This window comes from Leptodactylus fuscus, chromosome 3 (genome assembly GCF_031893055.1).
Source record: "Leptodactylus fuscus isolate aLepFus1 chromosome 3, aLepFus1.hap2, whole genome shotgun sequence".
In the NCBI taxonomy this organism is placed as follows: domain Eukaryota; kingdom Metazoa; phylum Chordata; class Amphibia; order Anura; family Leptodactylidae; genus Leptodactylus; species Leptodactylus fuscus.
The window spans coordinates 239,675,286-239,699,179 of NC_134267.1; the positions used below are offsets into that span (position 1 = coordinate 239,675,286).

Consider the following 23,894-nt stretch of genomic DNA (forward strand, 5'->3'; position numbering starts at 1 on the left):
TGTCAGGTGGAGGCCGCACAGCCAGCTTGCAGTAGAAGGACCTCACCAAATCTTATAGTTTCCTGGACTCCTGTGCCACATGGTGATCAGTTTCCAAGGCTTATAGAGGTGAAGGACCTGTGTGCCATCTTGATCACATGACCACGACCGTGCAGGTCCACTCCTTCACCCTGTAATTTACATTGGCAGTCTGGAAATGATGGAAGCTTTGGCCAACCCCAAAATTTTTGTGATCCCCCACCCACAAACTATTATTATACTCTGGGAAGTCTTCAAACCACTGAGTGTAATGAGTGGAAGCCCAGGCGAGGGAATCTAGCATAGAAAACATTCATACTCACCTCTCTGGGGCTCCTGTGCTGGTCTTTAATTCTCTTCAATGACATCTCAGACCACCGAAGCCTGTGACTGAGCCTCATTGGTCCCATGGGTCACACTGGCGTCATGACCCATAATGACCCCAACATGACCCACATGACCACTTAGGCACAATTACAGGCCTGCAATGTAGTTGAAGAGTCCCAAAGCCCAGGAGAGATGAGTAACACTTTTTTACCGTATGTTGGATCCCATTGCCTTGGCTTCTGCCCATTATACTTTGTGGATTGATAAGATCCCAGACTATAATAGAAGCAGTTTTGTTTTGGACAAAATCTCCAGGTGAACCTCATGAGATGAATCTTGCAAGGTTTGCCCAACAAATACTCTAAGTGCTGTGGCATTACTTTAAAAATTCTCGCTCCTGCCCATGTCCACCTCTGTATCTCCTTTCAGCTTCTAGGAGAGACCCCTGGAGAGCTGAACGGGGAGCAAGGATTGGTGGGTAAATAGGGGTCATTATCTTCTGGACCCCCTAAGGCCACAGGTCACATAGTAGCCACTATAGATGCTATAGTCCTAGTTCCTCCACTGGCTATTGCACATCCTGAATGTTGAAAGACAACCATGTGGAAACATTTGAGCCCTTAAGGGGTTAACAGAAAGCAAGGCTTGCGTAATACAGCCTTAATATAATATCCTTACGAGGACCGGCTTTATTTGGCCGCCATTATTCTGGCTCCAGTACAGACTGATCTCCTCTTATCTTACACATTTACATAAAGCAAATACTCGAAGGTGACAAATGAGGCAGAAAAAACATTGACACGGCAAACACGATGTAGATGATAGGAGATGATCCAGAGCTGGGCTGGAACGTGTCCAAGGTGCAGTGAGGAGGTCAGCGAACACTGTCATAGTATAGACAGAAGTGAATGGACGTCACTCACTGGTCATAGCCTGACCTGCGAGACCTCTCAATACCTGTTATACTGGGTAGACACTATTATAATGGGTAGGCTTCAAACTTAAGGCATATAAAGGCGCCAGTAGTACGTATGAGCCACCCCATACTGCCATAGACCCCAAACCGAACCAGTCAACCAATACAGATCCCAGACCAGACCCTATAAACTAACACCAACACCACAGACCACATCATCTAATATGGACCTAACATAAAGCCCACCTAAATGAATATACCCCAGAACAGACCTTATAACATAATGGACACCCCAGATGAGACTTTATAACATAACGGACACCCCACACCAGACCCCCTAATCTAATATGGGCTTACAACAAAACACTAAATACAGACCAACTACATCTCAAACCCCATCTAATACAGACATAACCCCCCCCCCAAATATGGATCTCAGACCAGACCCCAAATACACCCCAGACCAGACCCCCATAAGAAATATAGACCCCAAATAGAACCCCTTAAATAAGTACAGTCCCTAGTCCAGATCCCTAAGCCAATACTGGTGGCCAGACCCCTGAAAAAAACTAATACGGGTTCCAGACCTCTAAACAAGCCATGTAAACTAATACAGACCCCAGACCGTTATTCTTAACCAAGACCCGATCCCTTTATCAAATGCTTACTTCTAATAAGTCGATGCTAGAGGGAACCCAATGTAAAAAACAAGCCTGGACTCCATACCCAGTATACTTATACACACCTAAAACTAGACCCTGACTTTATGGCGTTGGCTGGAATCCCAAGGACAACGTACAAACTCCTTGAAGATGTTGCGTTTGGTTGGATTTGAACCTGAACCTCCAGTGTTACAAGGCTGTGCTGCTAACCACTGAGCTACCATGCTGCCCATTAGCCTCCAGTATGGTGTACATAATCTCCATCACACCCCTCAGCTTTTCCCATAGGATCGGGCTGGAGCTATGGCTGGATCACATAGTAAACCAGTGATAAACCAGCCGCGCTTTATGGCTTCTTATAATGGATTCCAGTAGCTGCGCAGGCGGTGGCCACATTCACTGGGACCAGGTTTGGGTCAGTATGTGTTCTGCTTCTGTTCCTTATAGCTACATATATAGGGATGTATAGCTAGGAGCCCGGACTGGTCAGGTGAGTGGTCAGGTGACCCCTGGATCCTCCATATATAATCACCTTCACCTTCTCCAGTCTCAGTCACTTGATCCAAGCAAGCAAGGAAGGTCCAGCCAAACAGGTGGGAGAAGTCCTTTCTATATACTAATTTTTAGATGCAGCAGAGCTAAGCTTATGTTCTTAAAGGGGTTGTCTGGGGCTTAAGCACAGGGGTAGCTGGGGTGTGTATATATATATATATATATATATATATATATATATATATATATATACACACACTCACTCACTCACTCCTGTTCCGCTAACCTTACTGCTCCATTGCCCAGTCTCCATGCTGGGACTACTGGGCCAGAAGCTGAGGCTGACATGACCACTTAGACCTCAGGTGTCAACCACAAGGCCCAGGGGCCATATCTGGGCTGCAACCTTGTCTGGTGGTGCCTGATAGCATAGATTAGGGGGCGACATTCATTCTTATCAGTTGCTATCTGTTGGATTAATGCAATAGGTAGAGGCTGATATTTTACTCTGCTGTCCATGTTGGCCTCTAGTGGTTTTTCGAAGAGAAAAAAACTTCCCTTACATGTGTTAAAGCAAATTTCCTGGTCAATATAATGTGCTGGATCTAAAAAAAAAAATCCCAATTGCTAAAGCAAATTTTTTTTTTTTTTTGACTGCAAAATCTGTGTGAACATACTCTTAGCTTTGCTCTTGGTGTGTCAAGAAACCACTAAAAAATTGTAACCTGTAGAAAAGTAATACTAAATAAATTGGGTGTAAAATTAGGCCCTCTTAGTAAAAGCGTCCCATTGTCTAGGAGGAATGTTTGGACTTGGTCAGGCTCGGACAAGGTGGTACAGCTCTTGAAGGTCTCTAAAAATAACTTAATCCACCGTGATATTGGGTCTATAGTCATTCAGCTGGTGTCATGGGTGCAGTACTTGAAACGGCTTGGTCTTCTAGTCCAGTGGTCACCACTCGCTGAGATGGCTCCATCTATTGGCGAACTTGATCGCCTACCAGATCCACTCAGGGTTGACACTCTTCTACAGTAGAACAAGCCATAACAGATACATTTGCCCCTACAACCACACAGGCCAACCTCAATGTCTCAAACTTCACCACTCAGACTTGTCCATATCTCATGGCCTCATTATAGATAGTCTGCTGGGCGTGAGACGCCAAGGACATAGAGCATAACGCTAACGCCACCAATGTCTGTTACTACGTGGGTGTTGTGGTTATGTTACAAGTCTATTTTGCTCTTTAGGTGTCTTATTGATTTCTAATATGAAGTCTAAGACTGACGATAAGGAGCCGGCAGTGGGAGAGCTCCATGATTCTTATACAGGATCATAAATTGTGACATTGAGTCAATATTTATCTAGAGGTGAGATCGAAATGTTAATTTTGTTTTATTGATCTTTAAGTAATTTCCTTGTCTTGCAGCTTTCTGAATAGCCATGTTCTTAGTCACCTTCATCGTCTTGTGGATTTCTGTCTCCTGCAGCAATGATAAATGTGAGTGTCATGATATCTACAGAATACTAGCCCATGTGACCAGCAAAATTCAGTAGGTTTTCCTTAAAATTCCTTATCTATTTCTCCCAAACTCCCTGGTTAATGGATGCCAACGGTTGTGACTATTACTTGGCTGGTCCATGAGTTTTCTTAAACAATACCAGCAATTTCAAGCCTGTCTCGGAAGTTTTTGGGTTACAAAAGCTCTGCCAAAAAAACAGGTAGTCCCACTTAGTTTAGGGAGGCCCCAAATGGATTAGGTGGTTGTCTTTATATTACTTACAAAAACCTTTGGTAAGTGGAGGAGCGAAAACCAGTTCAGATTAGATAACATTGGACCTGAATGTTCCAAAGTTTCAGGTCAAGCCTTTTGAGGTTTGTCACCCACAAATCCGTGGGGGGCCTAAGGGAGGTGCTAAAACATGCTAAACACTTACTGAGGTGTGGCAAACTCCTCTCCTGGACTCCTTTTTGGTAGTCTCTTGGCCCCATGGGTGACTTCATTGGTCACCAGTGACTGCGGCTCAGCAGTGGCGTGGGACACAATGAGGTTACCCCACTTGTGTTAAAGCGTAAGAACGTTGGTGTGGCCCACTTTGACCATTGATGCGGCCCACTCTGACCATTGATGCTCCATCACAGGCCTCAGGGGGTTCCCTAGAGCATGTGACCTCAGCTAGGAGGTTGGAAGAGGATCCAAATAGCGTTCCAAGTATGAGTTTCTTTCGCACCTCCACTGGGCTTGTGATAGTTTGGGCTGAAACTAGAGGCAGATGTACCCACAAATATTCTGTGACTCTCCCGAGGTTTGCCTACCTCTGACAAATATGCTGGTTATTCCCATTCTTAACCCCTCTGTTACAAGTGTTGGCCCAAATGCCATCACTATGGGTCAGCCATGACTATCTAATATCTATGTGGTGGCTCGTCCTACTCTCCACTCTCCGTTCCACCTAACCTGTCCTAATAACACGCTCTTAGATATGACCACAGGTAGACGCCCATATATAATATCACTATGGCTCGTTGGAAATATAAAAAACACGAATACTTGGTGATCTTCAGTAGTTGATACCTTTTTAATGGCTAACTCATAATGATGACAAATGGCTAACGTTTCGGAGCGCAAAAGGCTCCTTTGTCAAAGTAAATTTAAAAACATTTTTGAAGGATGCATGCATTTTTAAATTTGCTTTGACAAGGGAGCCTTTTGCGCGCCGAAACGTTAGCCATTTGTCATCATTATGAGTTAGCCATTAAAAAGGTATCAACTACTGAAGATCACCAAGTTTTCATGTTTTTTATATTTCCAACCCACTGGCTAACACGGTACAACAACGAACATTTTCCTTTTACCATATGGCTCGTTGGTAAGCTCTTAAACTTGTCTTTACGTTTCTTACAGTACAAAATGCTGCACTTCGTGGCCGGGCAACACATTCTACAAACTTGGGAGGGCTGAGTGCCGCCATCAATGCTATAGATGGAAATGTGGACCCAAACTATAAACATGGATCATGTTTTTGCTCTCAATCTGAGCATTCCCCCTGGTGGAGAGTGGATTTACTGGAAACCTATAGAATTTCCCATGTAACGATCACCAACCGTGGGGATTGCTGCGAGAGCTTCATCAACGGAGCTGAAATTCTCATTGGAGACTCGCTGACCAATCATGGGAATAACAACCCAAGGTACGTAGTAATATGGTGTATGTTGACGTTCAAGTCTTCTACTGCTCATGCTTTTTGGATGTGACTGTTTTGGAGATTGTAGGTCAAATTTGCAGGATATGTGAATATACTGGACGCTGGAGTATTTGTAGAACTCAATCTTTCCACTTCGGGCATGATTGTGGCCATTGACGACGATTGTCACCCAGTGCTTGTCGTCTAACCACTGTTGGGCTTGGTCCAGAGCACCCAAGAATCAACTGATGGCCTGATGAGTATCAGATTATTTCAGAAGGTTAAAGATCATGTTAAAATGAGCCACCTATTGAAGCTCTAGCCATGACTTTGACCTCATTGTGAACTTTCCTCTCTAGTCCAGAAGAGCCATGTCTGGCAAAGTCCTTGTCTATCAAGATATAACGCTCCAACAGTGTAGACTGGCCCATCAGAACATCTTAGGATCCTCTTGATGGTCATCTTGTTGAATGGTCGGCCAGCAGAATAGCTTAGCAGTCTGGGACTGATGTTCCTTTGGCACAGCAGATATCACGCCTAGGCTATAGGGGACTATGATGGATACAAAGATTAAATGGAGATCTACCTTGGAGACCAAGTGGCTTGTCATCCACCATATTCTATATATGGCTTGGGTCTAGGACCCATAGATAAAATAGAAGCTCCCAATAACGTAATCCAGCTCTGATAAGTCCTAACAAGAAAATCTTGAAATTTCACATCCATCTGTCCCACAACACCAGCCCATCTTGTTCCTCTGCATTGTCCCACATAATAACATGTATACTGTCTTTCCACAGATGTGGAAAAGTTTCATCCATACCTCAGGGCGCTTCACAAAACTTTCTCTGCCCGAACATGGAGGGTCGATACGTGAACATCTTCTTACCTGGAAAAAAGGAACATCTCACTTTCTGTGAAGTTGAGGTTGTTGGAATTCCTGCCAATCCTCATCATCATCATCACTGCAAAATTGATAAGGAATCCCAACTCCCATAGCTCATCTTCATCCTAAAGTCACAGGGGTTCAGGAAGATGAGATTTGAGGTGCTGTTTGTTTGAGACCTCACACTGCTGGCTGTACACATTAGATGAACATTGGCTAAACCCACCAACAGTGGTATCATCCAGGTATATAATGTATATGGGGGGTTTCTGCCCCTCTCTATACTCAAAGTTGGGTCACGGCACATCTAGCCTGTTGAATCTTATAGAAGCCCTCCTTCTCTGAAATTGAGCCTGTGTAGTACAATGTTATATAACTTGCTCACAACTTATTGTGAAGTTATGTGCTCCCAGCCTGAGCACTGAGCTCCTCTCCTCTGAATATTGCCATCCTGTTCATACAGAGATCCCTAACTCGCCCATTGGAGCCTTAATGTGAAACACTTTGTGGATCAGAGGAGTAGAGGGGAGGTCTGTGCTCCAGAGGGAAGCATATAACTTCACAAAAAAAGTTGTCACTAAGTTATTAAGTGACATTACAACATGTACAGGCTCATTTTCAAAGTAAATTTTACTTGACTGTTTCTAAACATGTCCAGCCCTGTTTTCATTGGATATAAGAAGCTCCTGACTGTGGCTTAGTCCTCTATACCTATTGAGAACACACGAATGCTCAGCGGAGTCAGGAATCAAATGGAATTAGTGATTGGGAAAGTTACAGAACAGAATCTCTACAGTAAGTGGAACTCTCCAAACAGCTTCTCATATCTCAGCGCTCTGGACCCCTCTGTCACATGGGTGACTTTGTTTTGTTTTGAGGTGTTGAACTTTGCTTTAAAAAAAAAAAAAGTTAAACTGTTTTGTATGTGTATGAATAAACTTGACCTCTCATATGATTTGTATGGTTTCTGTTATGGGAATTGGGGTCTATATTAATTTGGAAGTTCTGGGGTCTATTAAGGGGATCTAATGTCTTATTTTAGAGGGTCTGGACTGTCCTAATTTCAGCGGCCTTAATTTATTTAGGGGATCTGGTCTGGGGTCTATTTATACAGGTGATTACTTTAGAGGGTCTGGTCTTTAATTAGCTCTTTATATATATATATATATATATATATATATATATATATATATATATATATATATATATATATATTTATATATTAGGTTATGGAGTCCAGTCTTGATTCAAGGATCTGCACTGGTCTAGGGTTTCTGGTTTGGGGACTGGATTTAATTTAAGTCGTTAAGCAGGGAGAAACTAAGCCCCTGTGCAGCCCCTATTATATGGTAAGCTCCTCCAGACCCCCAATTACTACCTGTGCAGTCTTCCCTGCTGCTGTACTTGCTCTATACGACATGACTGACTCTGGTCTATACTATAGAATTGTATTTGGTGTAGAGTCCGTCTTGGGACTAAGAGTTGGCACGGCAGCAGACGAGACGTCGGACAGACTTCTGGCCTCCTCTACTGTACTCTAATATAATAAATGGGGCTCTTGGGGTCCTGGCTATACTGTATATTATAAATAAAGCTTATCCATACCGGGAAATACATTAAGGGCCCCTTCACACGGGGTAAGCGCTTGGCTCATTCCGAGCCGTACACGTGAGCGCTTCTAAACACTTCCCATTCACTTCAATGGGAGCACTCATATTATATCCTTCAAACGTGCATGCAAAAAAATAACCAAAAAATATGTTCGGTCCTGAACCAGAGAAAATATCCTGATCCTCCTAACACGGTTGATATAATAAAGCATATATGATAGTATTGGTTACATGGCTCTTACCGCCTGTGAACATCTGGTATCTTACTGCTATATGGTCACTATGGTGGAACTTTAAGAGCCTTAAGAGTATTCTACACTATGTTTTATAGATAGGTTCCTAGGAGCCCTGACAGTATTCTACACTATGGTTTATAAATTACTAGTAGCTATCCTAGAATACCTAATGCCCAGGTAACTACTTTAGAAGTTGTACATAACGCCATTACATAGGACACTGAATATAATTGAACTAGCGCACTGATGCAACTAAAACTTAACATTTATTAAATATACATTAAATTTGTGCTGACAGACATATGACAATTATGTTAGGCAATTCCCTACTAGAGGACATATCAGTACAACAATGATGTATACTTATGTGTCCTACTGAGCTCCAGAACATCAACTAATTGGAGAAATATTCACGAAGACAACCTGTGCTTTCATCAAATGAACCAAGTACGGTGACCATAAACACTTAGTCTGCCTGATATAGTAATGAAACAGTCTTACCATGAGATGTAGGTAGGGGACACACAATTGCTGCTGGGCGTACCACAGGAGGATAGTCAATCCCTGTTCCTTACCTGCCAATAGGCCCTAGCCCCCAATAGACTCCCGCCCTAACAAGGGCAGTCCCAAGCTGACCCTGAATATAGGGCATCTTCTGCTGACAGGGGGCAGCACATCGGCACATCTGGGTCTTCTAGAAGTGAGTGATTCTGCATATCCATCTCTCAGAAATCATTGTCTGGCCTATAAGACTCCTTAAGCCTTCTCTGGTAGTCTCCACAAGGAATAACATTACCTCCAAAATCTTAAATTCAGAAAGTAAAGAACTGAAACCCAAACATGATTCATGATGATGCTTTTATTTATTTTATTACTTTTACATCCCGATTATGAGCATGTCTGATCCTTCAGTTAATCCTTCGTATAGACCTCGACTTCACACATATGAAGAAATTCTTCTTTTCCAGGCAAAATGACATTGACGTATCTGCCAACCATATCGTTACATTGGAAGGTCTGAGTCCCTCCTTCTGGAATTGATGTCACCACTGCACACCTGTGACAAGAAGTGATAGGTTAGAGTCCTCCGCTACTCTATCTATCTATCTATCTATCTATCTCCTATCTATCTATCTATCTATCTATCTATCTATCTATCTATAAGAGTGCACTGGACCGAGTAATCTGGCCCACTATAGTACCAGAAGAGCATATCCAGCATATCACCCCAGCCCTGCAGATAGGTTAGTATCAATCAGAATCCCTAGCGCAGAAGGTCTGAAAATAAAAGTAAAACAAATTTTTTTCTAAAAGTATAAAAAAACTGAAAAAACATAAATGTTCTAATCCCCTCCTTTCCTTAGTTCACATATAAAAAATAATCACTGATAAACATAAATCTAGAGATGAGCGAACACTAAAATGTTCAATGTATCGTTGTTCGTTGCGAATAGCATCTCAATATTCGACTATTCAAATGAATATGGAACCCTATTATAGTCTATGGGGGAAAATGCTTCGTTTCAGGGGATCCCACCATTCGACTCAGGAGGGTCACCAAGTCCACTATGACACCTCAGCAAATGATGCCAACACCTCTGGAATGACACTGGGACAGCAGGGGAAGCATGTCTGGGGGCATCTAACACACCAAAGACCCTCTATTACCCCAACATCACAGCCTAACAACTACACACTTTACACATTCAAAAAAACCTCTATCAAAGTGGGAAAATACCTGGAAACCTTCTTTACTCCCCAAATGGATGGACACAAACCCCAATTTAAGCTCAACAAACAGTAACAAGCCCCCCTTTATATCACGTTGTCCATGACAAACATGGAAAAGGCAATGGGAAATCCAACAGTCCCCCCCTGACCTGTCAGTGTGTGTGTGTGTGTGTGTGTGATGTGGTAAGACCTTCCAAAATTCCCTTTTCTGGCCCTTAACATGAGCCCTTCCAAATTAAGTTAGAGGTCCTTAAGCTGAGCTCCCAGCAGAGATTGAGGCCCTTCAGGTGACTTCAGCCTCTACCTGCAGAGTTTTTGGCCCTTGGAGTGAGTAAAGCCTTGCACCAGCAGTGTTAGCCCTTTTAAAACTCTTTGCCCCTAAAACAGTGGTTCCAGAACCTTCACTCTCATTGTGTTGGATTGATGCAGTGGATTGGACTGAGGACCCAGACATTGACCTTGATTTGGATTGGGAAATTGATAACATTTTGGCATCAAGTCCTGGGGGTAACTTTGATTTAGAGGACCGCAAAGGGGGAGAATTGGCTGCAACTACTACTATCGGTAATGGTCCTCTAATATCGGACTCTACATTACCTCTACAGGGTTCTGATTGGTGTTAAATGTCCAAACAACATGCTCCAGTACTTTACATGTAGATCAGAAACCACTTTCCCTTCTGACACCAGATTTAACCAAGCTTCACCATCATCATCATCCTGCTGAGATGGGGCCACTAAAGGAAACCTTACCTTCCAAGGCCTGTCCTGGAGCTGCGACTGAGCCAAATCTAAACACAGAGTCCTTTGGAACTGAACAAAATTCACCAGCAGTGTTTTTGGCCCTTAGGGTTAGTTGAGCCTTGCACCAGTGTGTGTCCTGTAACATCAGGCGGGCTGATGTTGAGCTTGCCAGACTCAAATACGGTCCACACATGGCCCACGTTTTCAACTTGTTGGTGCAATGGTTCTTTAAAACCTACACCATTGTGCCTGATATACTGGTCAAGGTGCGGCCATTTTCGTAAGTGAAAAATAGCCTCTGCTATGCTGAAAACATTCAGAGAACACTCCTGTCATCTTAGCACCGTTGGCTGGTGCAGGAAGACGAAGGGGATGAAGTGGCATTTCATGTCAATGTCCCACACGAGGCTTGAGGGTGAAGCAATGGAAGTGCTGAAGTGCAAACTGAAACTGAAGTGCATCCCATTGCTAACTGACATTGTTAAAAAATGGCGCGGGTGCATGCGCAGTAGCATGCTGCTTCCGCTACTGCTACTGCACATGCGCCCGTGCCATTTTTTTTTATCAATGATGATAACGATGGGTAAGTTGATCATATTCTTTTTTAGGGTTTTATTTTATTTTATTTATTTATTTTTTTAATGTAGATTGTGAGCCCCACATAGAGCTCACAATGTACATTTTTTCCCTATCAGTATGTTTTTTTGGAATATGGGATGGAAATCCATGCAAACATGGGGAGAACATACAAACTCCTTGCAGATGGTTTTTTACCCTTGGCGGGATTTGAACACCAGGGCCCAGCGCTGCAAGGCTGCAGTGCTAACCACTGAGCCACCGTGTGGCCCCTTAGGGTTTTATTTTAAAATCGGGGTGGGGGTGGGGGGGTAGTTTAATATAACTTTAGCGGTGCCTGAATAGCCTTTCTAAAGGCTATTCACGCATATGTGGGGCTCTATCAGCATGATTTTGCTGATAGAGCCCCTTTAACATTGGGGGAGTACAGCATTGAAAACTGGTTTGAGCATACACGGACTGAATGAATTGCTCTGTATACCTGTTAGGTGTTTGGGGGGACACCCCATGGAAAGCTGGACTCCTCTCCCTGCAGTGTATAGCTCTTAAAAAAACTGTTGTTTTTCTTCAGTTTTCCCTGCCTATCTAAAGCTAATCCTCTCTAGCCCTCAACAGCACCTCTGTCCCTACGTCTACAAGCCGCAAAATGACATGAAGATGGCAGCCGTTATCAGGAGTGAACCATGGCTTTCTGCCTCCTGAGGCGGACGTCAGAAAGCTGCCCCCTGGAGGGGGCGGAGCCGAGCGGAAGGGGGCGGGGCCGATCGGAGGGGGCGGGGTCGAGCGGAGCGAGTGTCTTTAGCAGGCAGGGAGAGGACCTGCTCTCTGCCTGAGCGTGAGGGGCGGCCTCCCCATTTCACCGCTCAGTGATGGTGACCCTAAGCCAGTCCGGGACAGCTTGTCCTGGACTGGCTTAGGTCAGCAAAAATTCCGCCCTCCCCGTGGCCCTGGCATAGCGCTGGCTGAAGCGGTCGCTTCAGGTCACCTCATGGGAGGTGCGGCGCTGGCCGTTATTCTTAAAAATCAGAGGTCACATGTTTTCGGCAGCCAATGGGTTTTTTACATTTTTTTCACTGCCTCCGTTGTCGTAGTTCCTGTCCCACCTCCCCTGCACAGTTATTGGTGCAAAAAACGTGCCAGGGAAGGTGGCAGGGGATACAAATTTTTACTGCGTATGCCGCGTGGTATTCGATTGGAATAGAATACCTCGAACGGCCTGATATTCCTAATACCTATTCGATCGAACGCCGTTCGCTCATCTCTACATAAATCCTTTAGGTCTCTGAAATGTCCAAACTATTAAAATAGGATAATATTTATCTCATCAGGTGAACAGCGTAGCGGGGGAAAAAATCAGAATGGCCAAATGGTGATTATTTTCAACACACGTGGGGGGTAGACAACACCAGAAGGGCTGTGGATCTGATTGATGTAGCTAACCATTCTTCTACTCCCACCCCCCTTCCAAGTCTTGGTGCTGCGAAAGCCTTCGACTGTCTGGACTGGTCCTTTATGGTGGCTACCCTGAAACGTTTTGGCTTCTCAGGGGCTTTCCTCACGGCAATCACTGCGCTATACTCCTTCCCTTTGGAGGTGGTTAAACTCCCTCACGCCTCTTCACCCCATTCTCTATTCGCAATGGTACTCGCCAGAGTTGCCCTCTTTCCCCCCTTATTTTTGCCCTTTGTATTGAACCGCTTGCTGCTAAAATTTGGTCATATCCCAATATTACTGAGATTAAGTTGCGGATTCGCAACTTTAAAATCTGCCTCTTCGCGGATGATGTTCTGCTGTCCTTTACCAATGCTCATACCACCCTCCCCTGCCTCTTGTTGACCCTACGGGAGTATGGCTCCTTGTCAGGTTATAAGATTAACACTTCCAAGACCGAGGCTCTCCACTTGAACATTCCGGATTCGGCCCTCCACCTTCTTCGGCAGAATCACAACTTTCAGTGGCGTGACCACTCTCTTAAGTACTTGGGTATCCACATTTCTTCTTCTTACTCCACTCTATACACTGCCAACTATCCTCACCTCTTTAACGAAATACGTTCGCTCATGGATAAATGGCGCCCTCTCCACATCTCCCTTGTAGGCCGTATTACGGCGGTTAAGATGACCCTCCTTCCCAAACTTCTGTACTTTTTTGAAACTCTTCCTGTCGCTGTCTCTAGATCTGAACTTCAGTCCCTTCAGAAAGCCATCTTCCAGTTTATCTGGAATAAGAAACGTCACCGTACCCCTTGCTCTGTTATAATGGTGGACAAGGCTCGGGGAGGGGGGGGGGGGTCTTATGGTTCCACACCTTCTTTATTATTATTGGGCCACCCACCTGCACTGTATTCCATTCTGGGCTGCTTCGCATGCATTCACGAGGTGGGTTGAAATTGAAAAGGTGTGGTTAGCTCCAACTCACCCCAATGCCTATTTGTGTTCCCGCTCCCCCTCTGCCCAGTTGTTCCCTTCTTGGGCCCCATCCAGTTCACCAGATCCATTTGGGCTATGTGCAGTAAGCTATTTCCGCTTGCTTCGCCTCGCTCTTCCATGATCTCCTTTCTCTACAATCTGCTCCTCCCGGAGGGGCTGAGTGCTCGCATGGTTCGCTTTTGGGGTGGTCTGGGTTTATCCTTATAGCGGACCTTGTTGACCCCTTTTCTTTGGAGCTCAGGCCCTTTGAATACTTCACTTCCTCCCTGCACATGCCTGGTTCAGATTTCGCATTTTCTGTGTACTATGTTTGGGGGTCTGCGGGTCTCCATCCCTATTGGCTTTGAGAGATTATGCCATGCTGGGACCTCTACTAAAGGTCTTATTTTGGACATCTACCAGCATGGGTCCCCCAGACATATCCCGCTGGTCATCTGATCTGGGAAGGCAGATTTCTCTACCTCAGTGGCAGATCATCTGGTCTCGTGCTACCAAATCCTCTACATGTATTACCTACCATTTTGGTTGGAGGTTCAATCTATGATGGAAGACATTTTCTTCCTTGCTATTCCCTTGGACCCTTTAGTTTATCTTCTTAACCTCCCCCCGCGCTCCCTGTGCAAACACTCTTCCATGCTATTTTTGTTCATCTGTACTGCGGTGAAATCCCTTCTAGCTCACCATTGGAAGTTCACCCGTTGCTGGCTCGCATTAAAGATGTTAAAAGCTTGGAGTACCTCACGGCTACTCTAAACAATACAGTTGAGAACTTCTGAGCTGTTTGGGCGCCCTGAGACTCGTACTGTGCAACCCGTGGTCTCTGACCCCCTTCCCTTTATCTTGCAGTCGTATGGATAAATCACTATATGTCTTACCTTGGATTGTTGTTCCCATTGTTCACCAACGAGTCTCCTACAAGGATTAGGGCACCGACCAGTCTGTATCCAAAGCTGTCACCTCTGTTGGTGATGGTGATGTGACCAATCCTGTAAGACCTCAGCAAGTCCACCCTCCACCAGGGAGACAGCTGCCTGTTTGTGTGTGAACACGAGCCATGAAGTAAGTTTGAGTCACGGTTTCCATCGATTGCGTTTATGGCCATTCCCAAATATCCGTTATTAGTCTCACTATTCCTATGGATGCTAGACTGAGTAGCTCGACCTTGAAGTGCAACGTTCCTGTCTATTGAGAGAAGAGGAAATATTAAAACGGTTGTAATGGTTGCATTGTAGTAGACAGGATCCCACTGGCCCAGTGAGGTTCTGATGAATCTTCCCCAATGGGCCCGTGCCTTTAGGGGGGCCATCCGATCCACGTTGTTTTAATTGACCGTTACCAGTTAAATTACTCCAGCCAGTAACGGCCACTATTAATTTATCCTCGCTCCTGCCCACAAAAGCCTCCTCCTCCTCATTCTTCAACCTCTTGGGGGCCCCGTGCACCACACATAACAACATCAGGACGGAATGGAGGCAAGAATGAAGCAGACAAGGATGCTGTGGATAGGATCGGGGATAGGTAAGGTAATAGCAGCCGTTACTCTAGAAGGTAGTGGCCATGTCACTGTATGGGGGGCACTTACAGTATGGGGGTCTTGTAAAGTGGTCCTTTTTGTATGTAGGCCCTTGTAAATGGGCCTGTACTATTGGGCCTGTACTCTTTTGGAGCCTGCAAAGAAGCAACATAGTGTGGGGACCCAAGTAAAGGGGTAATTACTATATGGGGTCCTATAATGGGAACGATATACCATGTGGGGGGTCAATAAGGGAGACATTATACCATTTTGGAGCCATTAAAGGTCTGATCGGTGTATAAAGCTCTGTTTCTGTTTTATGCTACAGGGAGCTTGAGGGGCGGAAAATGAAGAGGAATCTGAGGCAGAGGTCTACCTCAGTTCTTCTTCAATTTCCACCATCTGAACAGGTCCTTACTCTTTCCTGACCATCTGAGGACTATAACCTACTACAGTTGTAGTTTTATTACTGCCAACCACAGTACTGCAGAGATAGGGCCTGCTCTAATGGCGGAGACAACAATCTCCAAAGCTATGTAACCCTTTAGATGCTGCTGCCAATACAGACTGTGGTACCTGAGTAATATGGAAGATATAAGGGCTGATTTATCAAGAACAATATTTTCCACCCGCCGGAGTTTGCGCCTAGTTTATAATGAAGTTCACAACTCGTCATAAATTAGACGCATTCTCCAGGGGTCCGTGCACCTAAATAGAACTACACATCAGCTCCTTGGTAACATGATATTACGTCATCATTTATGGCAGAAAACTGGCATGAATAATATATCTAAGGGGACCAGGAAAGGGAACTGACACCAATAGCAGTAGGGTGGGACACTGGAATTAATTCCACTGATGGGCCCTGGAGATCCCAGTCCAATACTGGAAGTAGGGAATGGATATGTTATTCATCACTACATGATAGAGTACTGAGTGCTGCAAAGCTTGCAATACAGATAGGAGTAGGAGAATTATAACACAGTTCAGTCACTCCCACCATGGCCACCACTCAGCCACACATTCATATGCATTGGTGCACCATCACATCCCACTAGACAACCAAAAAACATTTTTATTTCACATTGGTTATATTAACCACTTCCGGACCGCCCGTAGACTATATACGTCCGGATAGTGGTTGTCTAGTTCTGCCAGGACGTACCTGTACGTCCAAGTCAGAACACAGCAGCTGCACAAGATCGTGCAGCTGCTTTCACTAGGAGCCGGCTGTAACTTCAGCCGGAGCTCCCAGAGAGATAGCAGGGCAGATTTATTACCTGCTCTGCTATCTCTATCGCTGTGTATACAGCGCTCAATGAGCGCTGTATACACGGCTATGGACGCAGCCATAAATCAGCTGCCCTCTGACCCGGCAGACACGTGATCTGCCGGGAGCAGTGTCCTGCCAGAGCTGCTGGGTCCTACAGGATTCAGATCAACTCTGTATACTGTATATACAGTGTGCAGGAGGCTATATTTCTCCTGTAACTGAGGTTAAATGTACCAGCCCCAGTTATAGGAGAAATCAGCCTCAAGTACAAAAAAAAAAAAGTGATCAGATGTCCCCAAAGGTCTCTTATCACCTTATGGGGACACAATCTGGGAAAAAAATAAAATACAAATATAATAAAAAAGTTTTAAAAAAATGTAAATAAAATAATAATAAAAAATAAATAAATAATACGCTAATAAAACGCCGTTATTAAAGGTTATAGCCCCACGCCCGACGACACCATACAAAATAAAAATTACCATAACGGAGAGGAAAAACTATATTATAAAGTTTTTCAGTGACACTTTGTGTTATTAAATAAAAAAAAAAAATTATAAATTGAAAACCAGACACAATTTCCCTCCTATTTTGTTTATATTTTCCTGGATATAAAAAAAATTAAAACACATTTGAAAATAAAAATAACATAAAAATAAAGCCCTATGTGTCCCCGAAAAAAGACGCAAAAATTAGTTGACTAAGACATACGAGAAAAATTTTACAGACCTCAAAACCGCACATACAAAATAAACCTAAAATGTGTCTGGTCCTGGACCACAAATTGGCCCGGTACTGAAGTGGTTAAAGGGAAATTGTTTATTTATATGTATATGTACATAAATAGATAGATACTTTATAGATTTGTTTTGGTTAAACACTGTTAGTTCTCCTAGGAACCTATCTATAAAACATAGTGTAGAATACTCTTAGGACTCCTAGGAACCTATCTATAAAACATAGTGTAGAATACTCTTAGGACTCCTAGGAACCTATCTATAAAACATAGTGTAGAATACTCTTAGGACTCCTAGGAACCTATCTATAAAACATAGTGTAGAAAACTGTCAGGGCTCCTAGGAACCTATCTATAAAACATAGTGTAGAATACTCTTAGGACTCCTAGGAACCTATCTATAAAACATAGTGTAGAACACTGTCAGGGCTCCTAGGAACCTATCTATAAAACATAGTGTAGAACACTCTTAGGGCTCCTAGGAACCTATCTATAAAACATAGTGTAGAATATTCTTAGGGCTCCTAGGAACCTATCTATAAAACATAGTGTAGAACACTGTCAGGGCTCCTAGGAACCTATCTATAAAAGATAGTGTAGAACACTGTCAGAGCCCCTAGGAACCTATCTATAAAACATAGTGTAGAACACTCTTAGGGCTCCTAGGAACCTATCAATAAAACATAGTGTAGAACACTCTTAGGGCTCCTAGGAACCTATCTATAAAACATAGTGTAGAACACTCTTAGGGCTCCTAGGAACCTATCTATAATACATAGTGTAGAATACTGTCAGGGCTCCTAGGAACCTATCTATAAAACATAGTGTAGAACACTGTCAGGGCTCCTAGGAACCTATCTATAAAAGATAGTGTAGAACACTGTCAGAGCCCCTAGGAACCTATCTATAAAACATAGTGTAGAACACTCTTAGGGCTCCTAGGAACCTATCAATAAAACATAGTGTAGAACACTCTTAGGGCTCCTAGGAACCTATCTATAAAACATAGTGTAGAACACTCTTAGGGCTCCTAGGAACCTATCTATAATACATAGTGTAGAATACTGTCAGGGCTCCTAGGAACCTATCTATAAAACATAGTGTAGAATATTCTTAGGGCTCCTAGGAACCTATCTATAAAACATAGTGTAGAATACTGTCAGGGCTCCTAGGAACCTATCTATAAAACATAGTGTAGAACACTCTTAGGGCTCCTAGGAACCTATCTATAATACATAGTGTAGAATACTGTCAGGGCTCCTAGGAACCTATCTATAAAACATAGTGTAGAATATTCTTAGGGCTCCTAGGAACCTATCTATAAAACATAGTGTAGAACACGGTCAGGGCTCCTAGGAACCTATCTATAAAACATAGTGTAGAACACTGTCAGGGCTCCTAGGAACCTATCTATAATACATAGTGTAGAATACTCTTAGGACTCCTATGAACCTATCTATAAAACATAGTGTAGAACACTCTTAGGACTCCTAGGAACCTATCTATAAAACATAGTGTAGAATACTGTCAGGGCTCTTAGGAACCTATCTATAAAACATAGTGTAGAACACTCTTAGGGCTCCTAGGAACCTATCAATAAAACATAGTGTAGAATACTCTTAGGGCTCCTAGGAACCTATCTATAAAACATAGTGTAGAACACTCTTAGGACTCCTAGGAACCTATCTATAAAACATAGTGTAGAATACTGTCAGGGCTCCTAGGAACCTATCTATAAAACATAGTGTAGAATACTCTTAGAACTCCTAGGAACCTATCTATAAAACATAGTGTAGAACACTGTCAGGGCTCCTAGGAACCTATCTATAATACATAGTGTAGAATACTCTTAGGACTTCTAGGAACCTATCTATAAAACATAGTGTAGAATACTCTTAGGACTTCTAGGAACCTATCTATAAAACATAGTGTAGAACACTCTTAGGGCTCCTAGGTACCTATCAATAAAACATAGTGTAGAACACTCTTAGGGCTCCTAGGAACCTATCTATAAAACATAGTGTAGAATACTCTTAGGACTCCTATGAACCTATCTATAAAACATAGTGTAGAACACTCTTAGGACTCCTAGGAACCTATCTATAAAACATAGTGTAGAATACTGTCAGGGCTCTTAGGAACCTATCTATAAAACATAGTGTAGAACACTCTTAGGGCTCCTAGGAACCTATCAATAAAACATAGTGTAGAATACTCTTAGGGCTCCTAGGAACCTATCTATAAAACATAGTGTAGAACACTCTTAGGACTCCTAGGAACCTATCTATAAAACATAGTGTAGAATACTGTCAGGGCTCCTAGGAACCTATCTATAAAACATAGTGTAGAATACTCTTAGAACTCCTAGGAACCTATCTATAAAACATAGTGTAGAACACTGTCAGGGCTCCTAGGAACCTATCTATAATACATAGTGTAGAATACTCTTAGGACTTCTAGGAACCTATCTATAAAACATAGTGTAGAATACTCTTAGGACTTCTAGGAACCTATCTATAAAACATAGTGTAGAACACTCTTAGGGCTCCTAGGTACCTATCAATAAAACATAGTGTAGAACACTCTTAGGGCTCCTAGGAACCTATCTATAAAACATAGTGTAGAATACGCTTAGGACTCCTAGGAACCTATCTATAAAACATAGTGTAGAATACTGTCAGGGCTCCTAGGAACCTATCTATAATACATAGTGTAGAATACGCTTAGGACTCCTAGGAACCTCCTCTATAAAACATAGTGTAGAATACGCTTAGGGCTCCTAGGAACCTATCTATAAAACATAGTGTAGAATACTCTTAGGACTTCTAGGAACCTATCTATAAAACATAGTGTAGAACACTCTTAGGGCTCCTAGGTACCTATCAATAAAACATAGTGTAGAACACTCTTAGGGCTCCTAGGTACCTATCAATAAAACATAGTGTAGAACACTCTTAGGGCTCCTAGGAACCTATCTATAAAACATAGTGTAGAATACTGTCAGGACTCCTAGGAACCTATCTATAAAACATAGTGTAGAATACGCTTAGGACTCCTAGGAACCTCCTCTATAAAACATAGTGTAGAATACGCTTAGGGCTCCTAGGAACCTATCTATAAAACATAGTGTAGAACACTGTCAGGGCTCCTAGGAACCTATCTATAAAAGATAGTGTAGAACACTGTCAGAGCCCCTAGGAACCTATCTATAAAACATAGTGTAGAACACTCTTAGGGCTCCTAGGAACCTATCAATAAAACATAGTGTAGAACACTCTTAGGGCTCCTAGGAACCTATCTATAAAACATAGTGTAGAACACTCTTAGGGCTCCTAGGAACCTATCTATAATACATAGTGTAGAATACTGTCAGGGCTCCTAGGAACCTATCTATAAAACATAGTGTAGAATATTCTTAGGGCTCCTAGGAACCTATCTATAAAACATAGTGTAGAATACTGTCAGGGCTCCTAGGAACCTATCTATAAAACATAGTGTAGAACACTCTTAGGGCTCCTAGGAACCTATCTATAATACATAGTGTAGAATACTGTCAGGGCTCCTAGGAACCTATCTATAAAACATAGTGTAGAATATTCTTAGGGCTCCTAGGAACCTATCTATAAAACATAGTGTAGAACACGGTCAGGGCTCCTAGGAACCTATCTATAAAACATAGTGTAGAACACTGTCAGGGCTCCTAGGAACCTATCTATAATACATAGTGTAGAATACTCTTAGGACTCCTATGAACCTATCTATAAAACATAGTGTAGAACACTCTTAGGACTCCTAGGAACCTATCTATAAAACATAGTGTAGAATACTGTCAGGGCTCTTAGGAACCTATCTATAAAACATAGTGTAGAACACTCTTAGGGCTCCTAGGAACCTATCAATAAAACATAGTGTAGAATACTCTTAGGGCTCCTAGGAACCTATCTATAAAACATAGTGTAGAACACTCTTAGGACTCCTAGGAACCTATCTATAAAACATAGTGTAGAATACTGTCAGGGCTCCTAGGAACCTATCTATAAAACATAGTGTAGAATACTCTTAGAACTCCTAGGAACCTATCTATAAAACATAGTGTAGAACACTGTCAGGGCTCCTAGGAACCTATCTATAATACATAGTGTAGAATACTCTTAGGACTTCTAGGAACCTATCTATAAAACATAGTGTAGAATACTCTTAGGACTTCTAGGAACCTATCTATAAAACATAGTGTAGAACACTCTTAGGGCTCCTAGGTACCTATCAATAAAACATAGTGTAGAACACTCTTAGGGCTCCTAGGAACCTATCTATAAAACATAGTGTAGAATACGCTTAGGACTCCTAGGAACCTATCTATAAAACATAGTGTAGAATACTGTCAGGGCTCCTAGGAACCTATCTATAATACATAGTGTAGAATACGCTTAGGACTCCTAGGAACCTCCTCTATAAAACATAGTGTAGAATACGCTTAGGGCTCCTAGGAACCTATCTATAAAACATAGTGTAGAATACTCTTAGGACTTCTAGGAACCTATCTATAAAACATAGTGTAGAACACTCTTAGGGCTCCTAGGTACCTATCAATAAAACATAGTGTAGAACACTCTTAGGGCTCCTAGGTACCTATCAATAAAACATAGTGTAGAACACTCTTAGGGCTCCTAGGAACCTATCTATAAAACATAGTGTAGAATACTGTCAGGACTCCTAGGAACCTATCTATAAAACATAGTGTAGAATACGCTTAGGACTCCTAGGAACCTCCTCTATAAAACATAGTGTAGAATACGCTTAGGGCTCCTAGGAACCTATCTATAAAACATAGTGTAGAACACTGTCAGGGCTCCTAGGAACCTATCTATAAAACATAGTCAATATACACAAAAAACTAGGGCAAAAAGGGGCAGAACTATATGAATATTTCTATATTTATATTTATTTATATATATATGATCATCTTTTTTTCCGCCTGACGAAGCCACGGTAGTGGCGAAACGCGCGTCAGGGCGCGTTCATGTACATGAAGGTCTACTTATAGGTAAATGTAACCCTGCACGACCTTAATTCTGTTTATGTGTATATACAGTCCTATGAAAAAGTTTGGGCACCCCTATTAATCTTAATCATTTTTAGTTCTAAATATTTTGGTATTTGCTACAGCCATTTCAGTTTGATATATCTAATAACTGATGGACACAGTAATATTTCAGGATTGAAATGAGGTTTATTGTACTAACAGAAAATGCGCAATATGCATTAAACCAAAATTTGACCGGTGCAAAAGTATGGGCACCTCAACAGAAAAATGACATTAATATTTAGTAGATCCTCCTTTTGCAAAGATAACAGCCTCTAGTCGCTTCCTGTAGCTTTTAATCAGTTCCTGGATCCTGGATAAAGGTATTTTGGACAAACAATTCAAGTTCAGTTAAGTTAGATGGTCGCCGAGCATGGACAGCCCGCTTCAAATCATCCCACAGATGTTCAATGATATTCAGGTCTGGGGACTGGGATGGCCATTCCAGAACATTGTAATTGTTCCTCTGCATGAATGCCTGAGTTGATTTGGAGCGGTGTTTTGGATCATTGTCTTGCTGAAATATCCATCCCCGGCGTAACTTCAACTTCGTCACTGATTCTTGAACATTATTCTCAAGAATCTGCTGATACTGAGTGGAATCCATGCGACCCTCAACTTTAACAAGATTCCTGATGCCGGCATTGGCCACACAGCCCCAAAGCATGATGGAACCTCCACCAAATTTTACAGTGGGTAGCATGTGTTTTTCTTGGAATGCTGTTTCTTTTTGGACGCCATGCATAACGCCTTTTTTTATAACCAAACAACTCAATTTTTGTTTCCAAAATGAAGCTGCCTTGTCCAAATGTGCTTTTTCATACCTCAGGCAACTCTATTTGTGGCGTACGTGCAGAAACGGCTTCTTTCTCATCACTCTCCCATACAGCTTCTCCTTGTGCAAAGTGCGCTGTATTGTTACCGATGCACAGTGACACCATCTGCAGCAAGATGATGCTGCAGCTCTTTGGAGGTGGTCTGTGGATTGTCCTTGACTGTTCTCACCATTCTTCTTCTCTGCCTTTCTGATATTTTTCTTGGCCTGCCACTTCTGGGCTTAACAAGAACTGTCCCTGTGGTCTTCCATTTCCTTACTATGTTCCTCACAGTGGAAACTGACAGGTTAAATCTCTGAGACAACGTTTTGTATCCTTCCGCTGAACAACTATGTTGAACAATCTTTGTTTTCATATCATTTGAGAGTTGTTTTGAGTAGCCCATGATGCCACTCTTCAGAGGAGATTCAAATAGTAGAACAACTTGCAATTGGCCACCTTAAATACCTTTTCTTATGATTGGATACATCTGGCTATGAAGTTCAAAGCTCACTGAGGTTACAAAACCAATTGTGTGCTTCAGTAAGTCAGTAAAAAGTAGTTAGGGGAATTCAAATCAATAAAATGATAAGGGTGCCCATACTTTTGCACCGGTCAGATTTTGGTTTAATGCATATTGCACATTTTCTGTTAGTACAATA

The 23,894-nt window shown here is 42.6% G+C and overlaps 2 protein-coding genes across 2 annotated transcripts; one reads left to right on the top strand and one right to left on the bottom strand.

The window, feature by feature from the left end:
- The first annotated feature begins 3,833 nt into the window (after nucleotides 1–3,833).
- LOC142198652 (fucolectin-like) lies at nucleotides 3,834–6,600 on the top strand. Its single transcript, XM_075269681.1, has 3 exons — nucleotides 3,834–3,916; nucleotides 5,322–5,607; nucleotides 6,402–6,600. Exons 1-3 carry the CDS (start codon nucleotides 3,859–3,861, stop codon nucleotides 6,598–6,600), a joined length of 543 nt encoding a protein of 180 aa, XP_075125782.1. The 5' UTR covers nucleotides 3,834–3,858.
- Nucleotides 6,601–9,245: 2,645 nt separating this feature from the next.
- Nucleotides 9,246–15,118, bottom strand: LOC142198653 (fucolectin-like). Its single transcript, XM_075269682.1, has 2 exons — nucleotides 14,688–15,118; nucleotides 9,246–9,390 (listed from the first exon to the last, which is right to left on the bottom strand). Exons 1-2 carry the CDS (start codon nucleotides 15,116–15,118, stop codon nucleotides 9,246–9,248), a joined length of 576 nt encoding a protein of 191 aa, XP_075125783.1.
- Nucleotides 15,119–23,894: the final 8,776 nt, after the last annotated feature.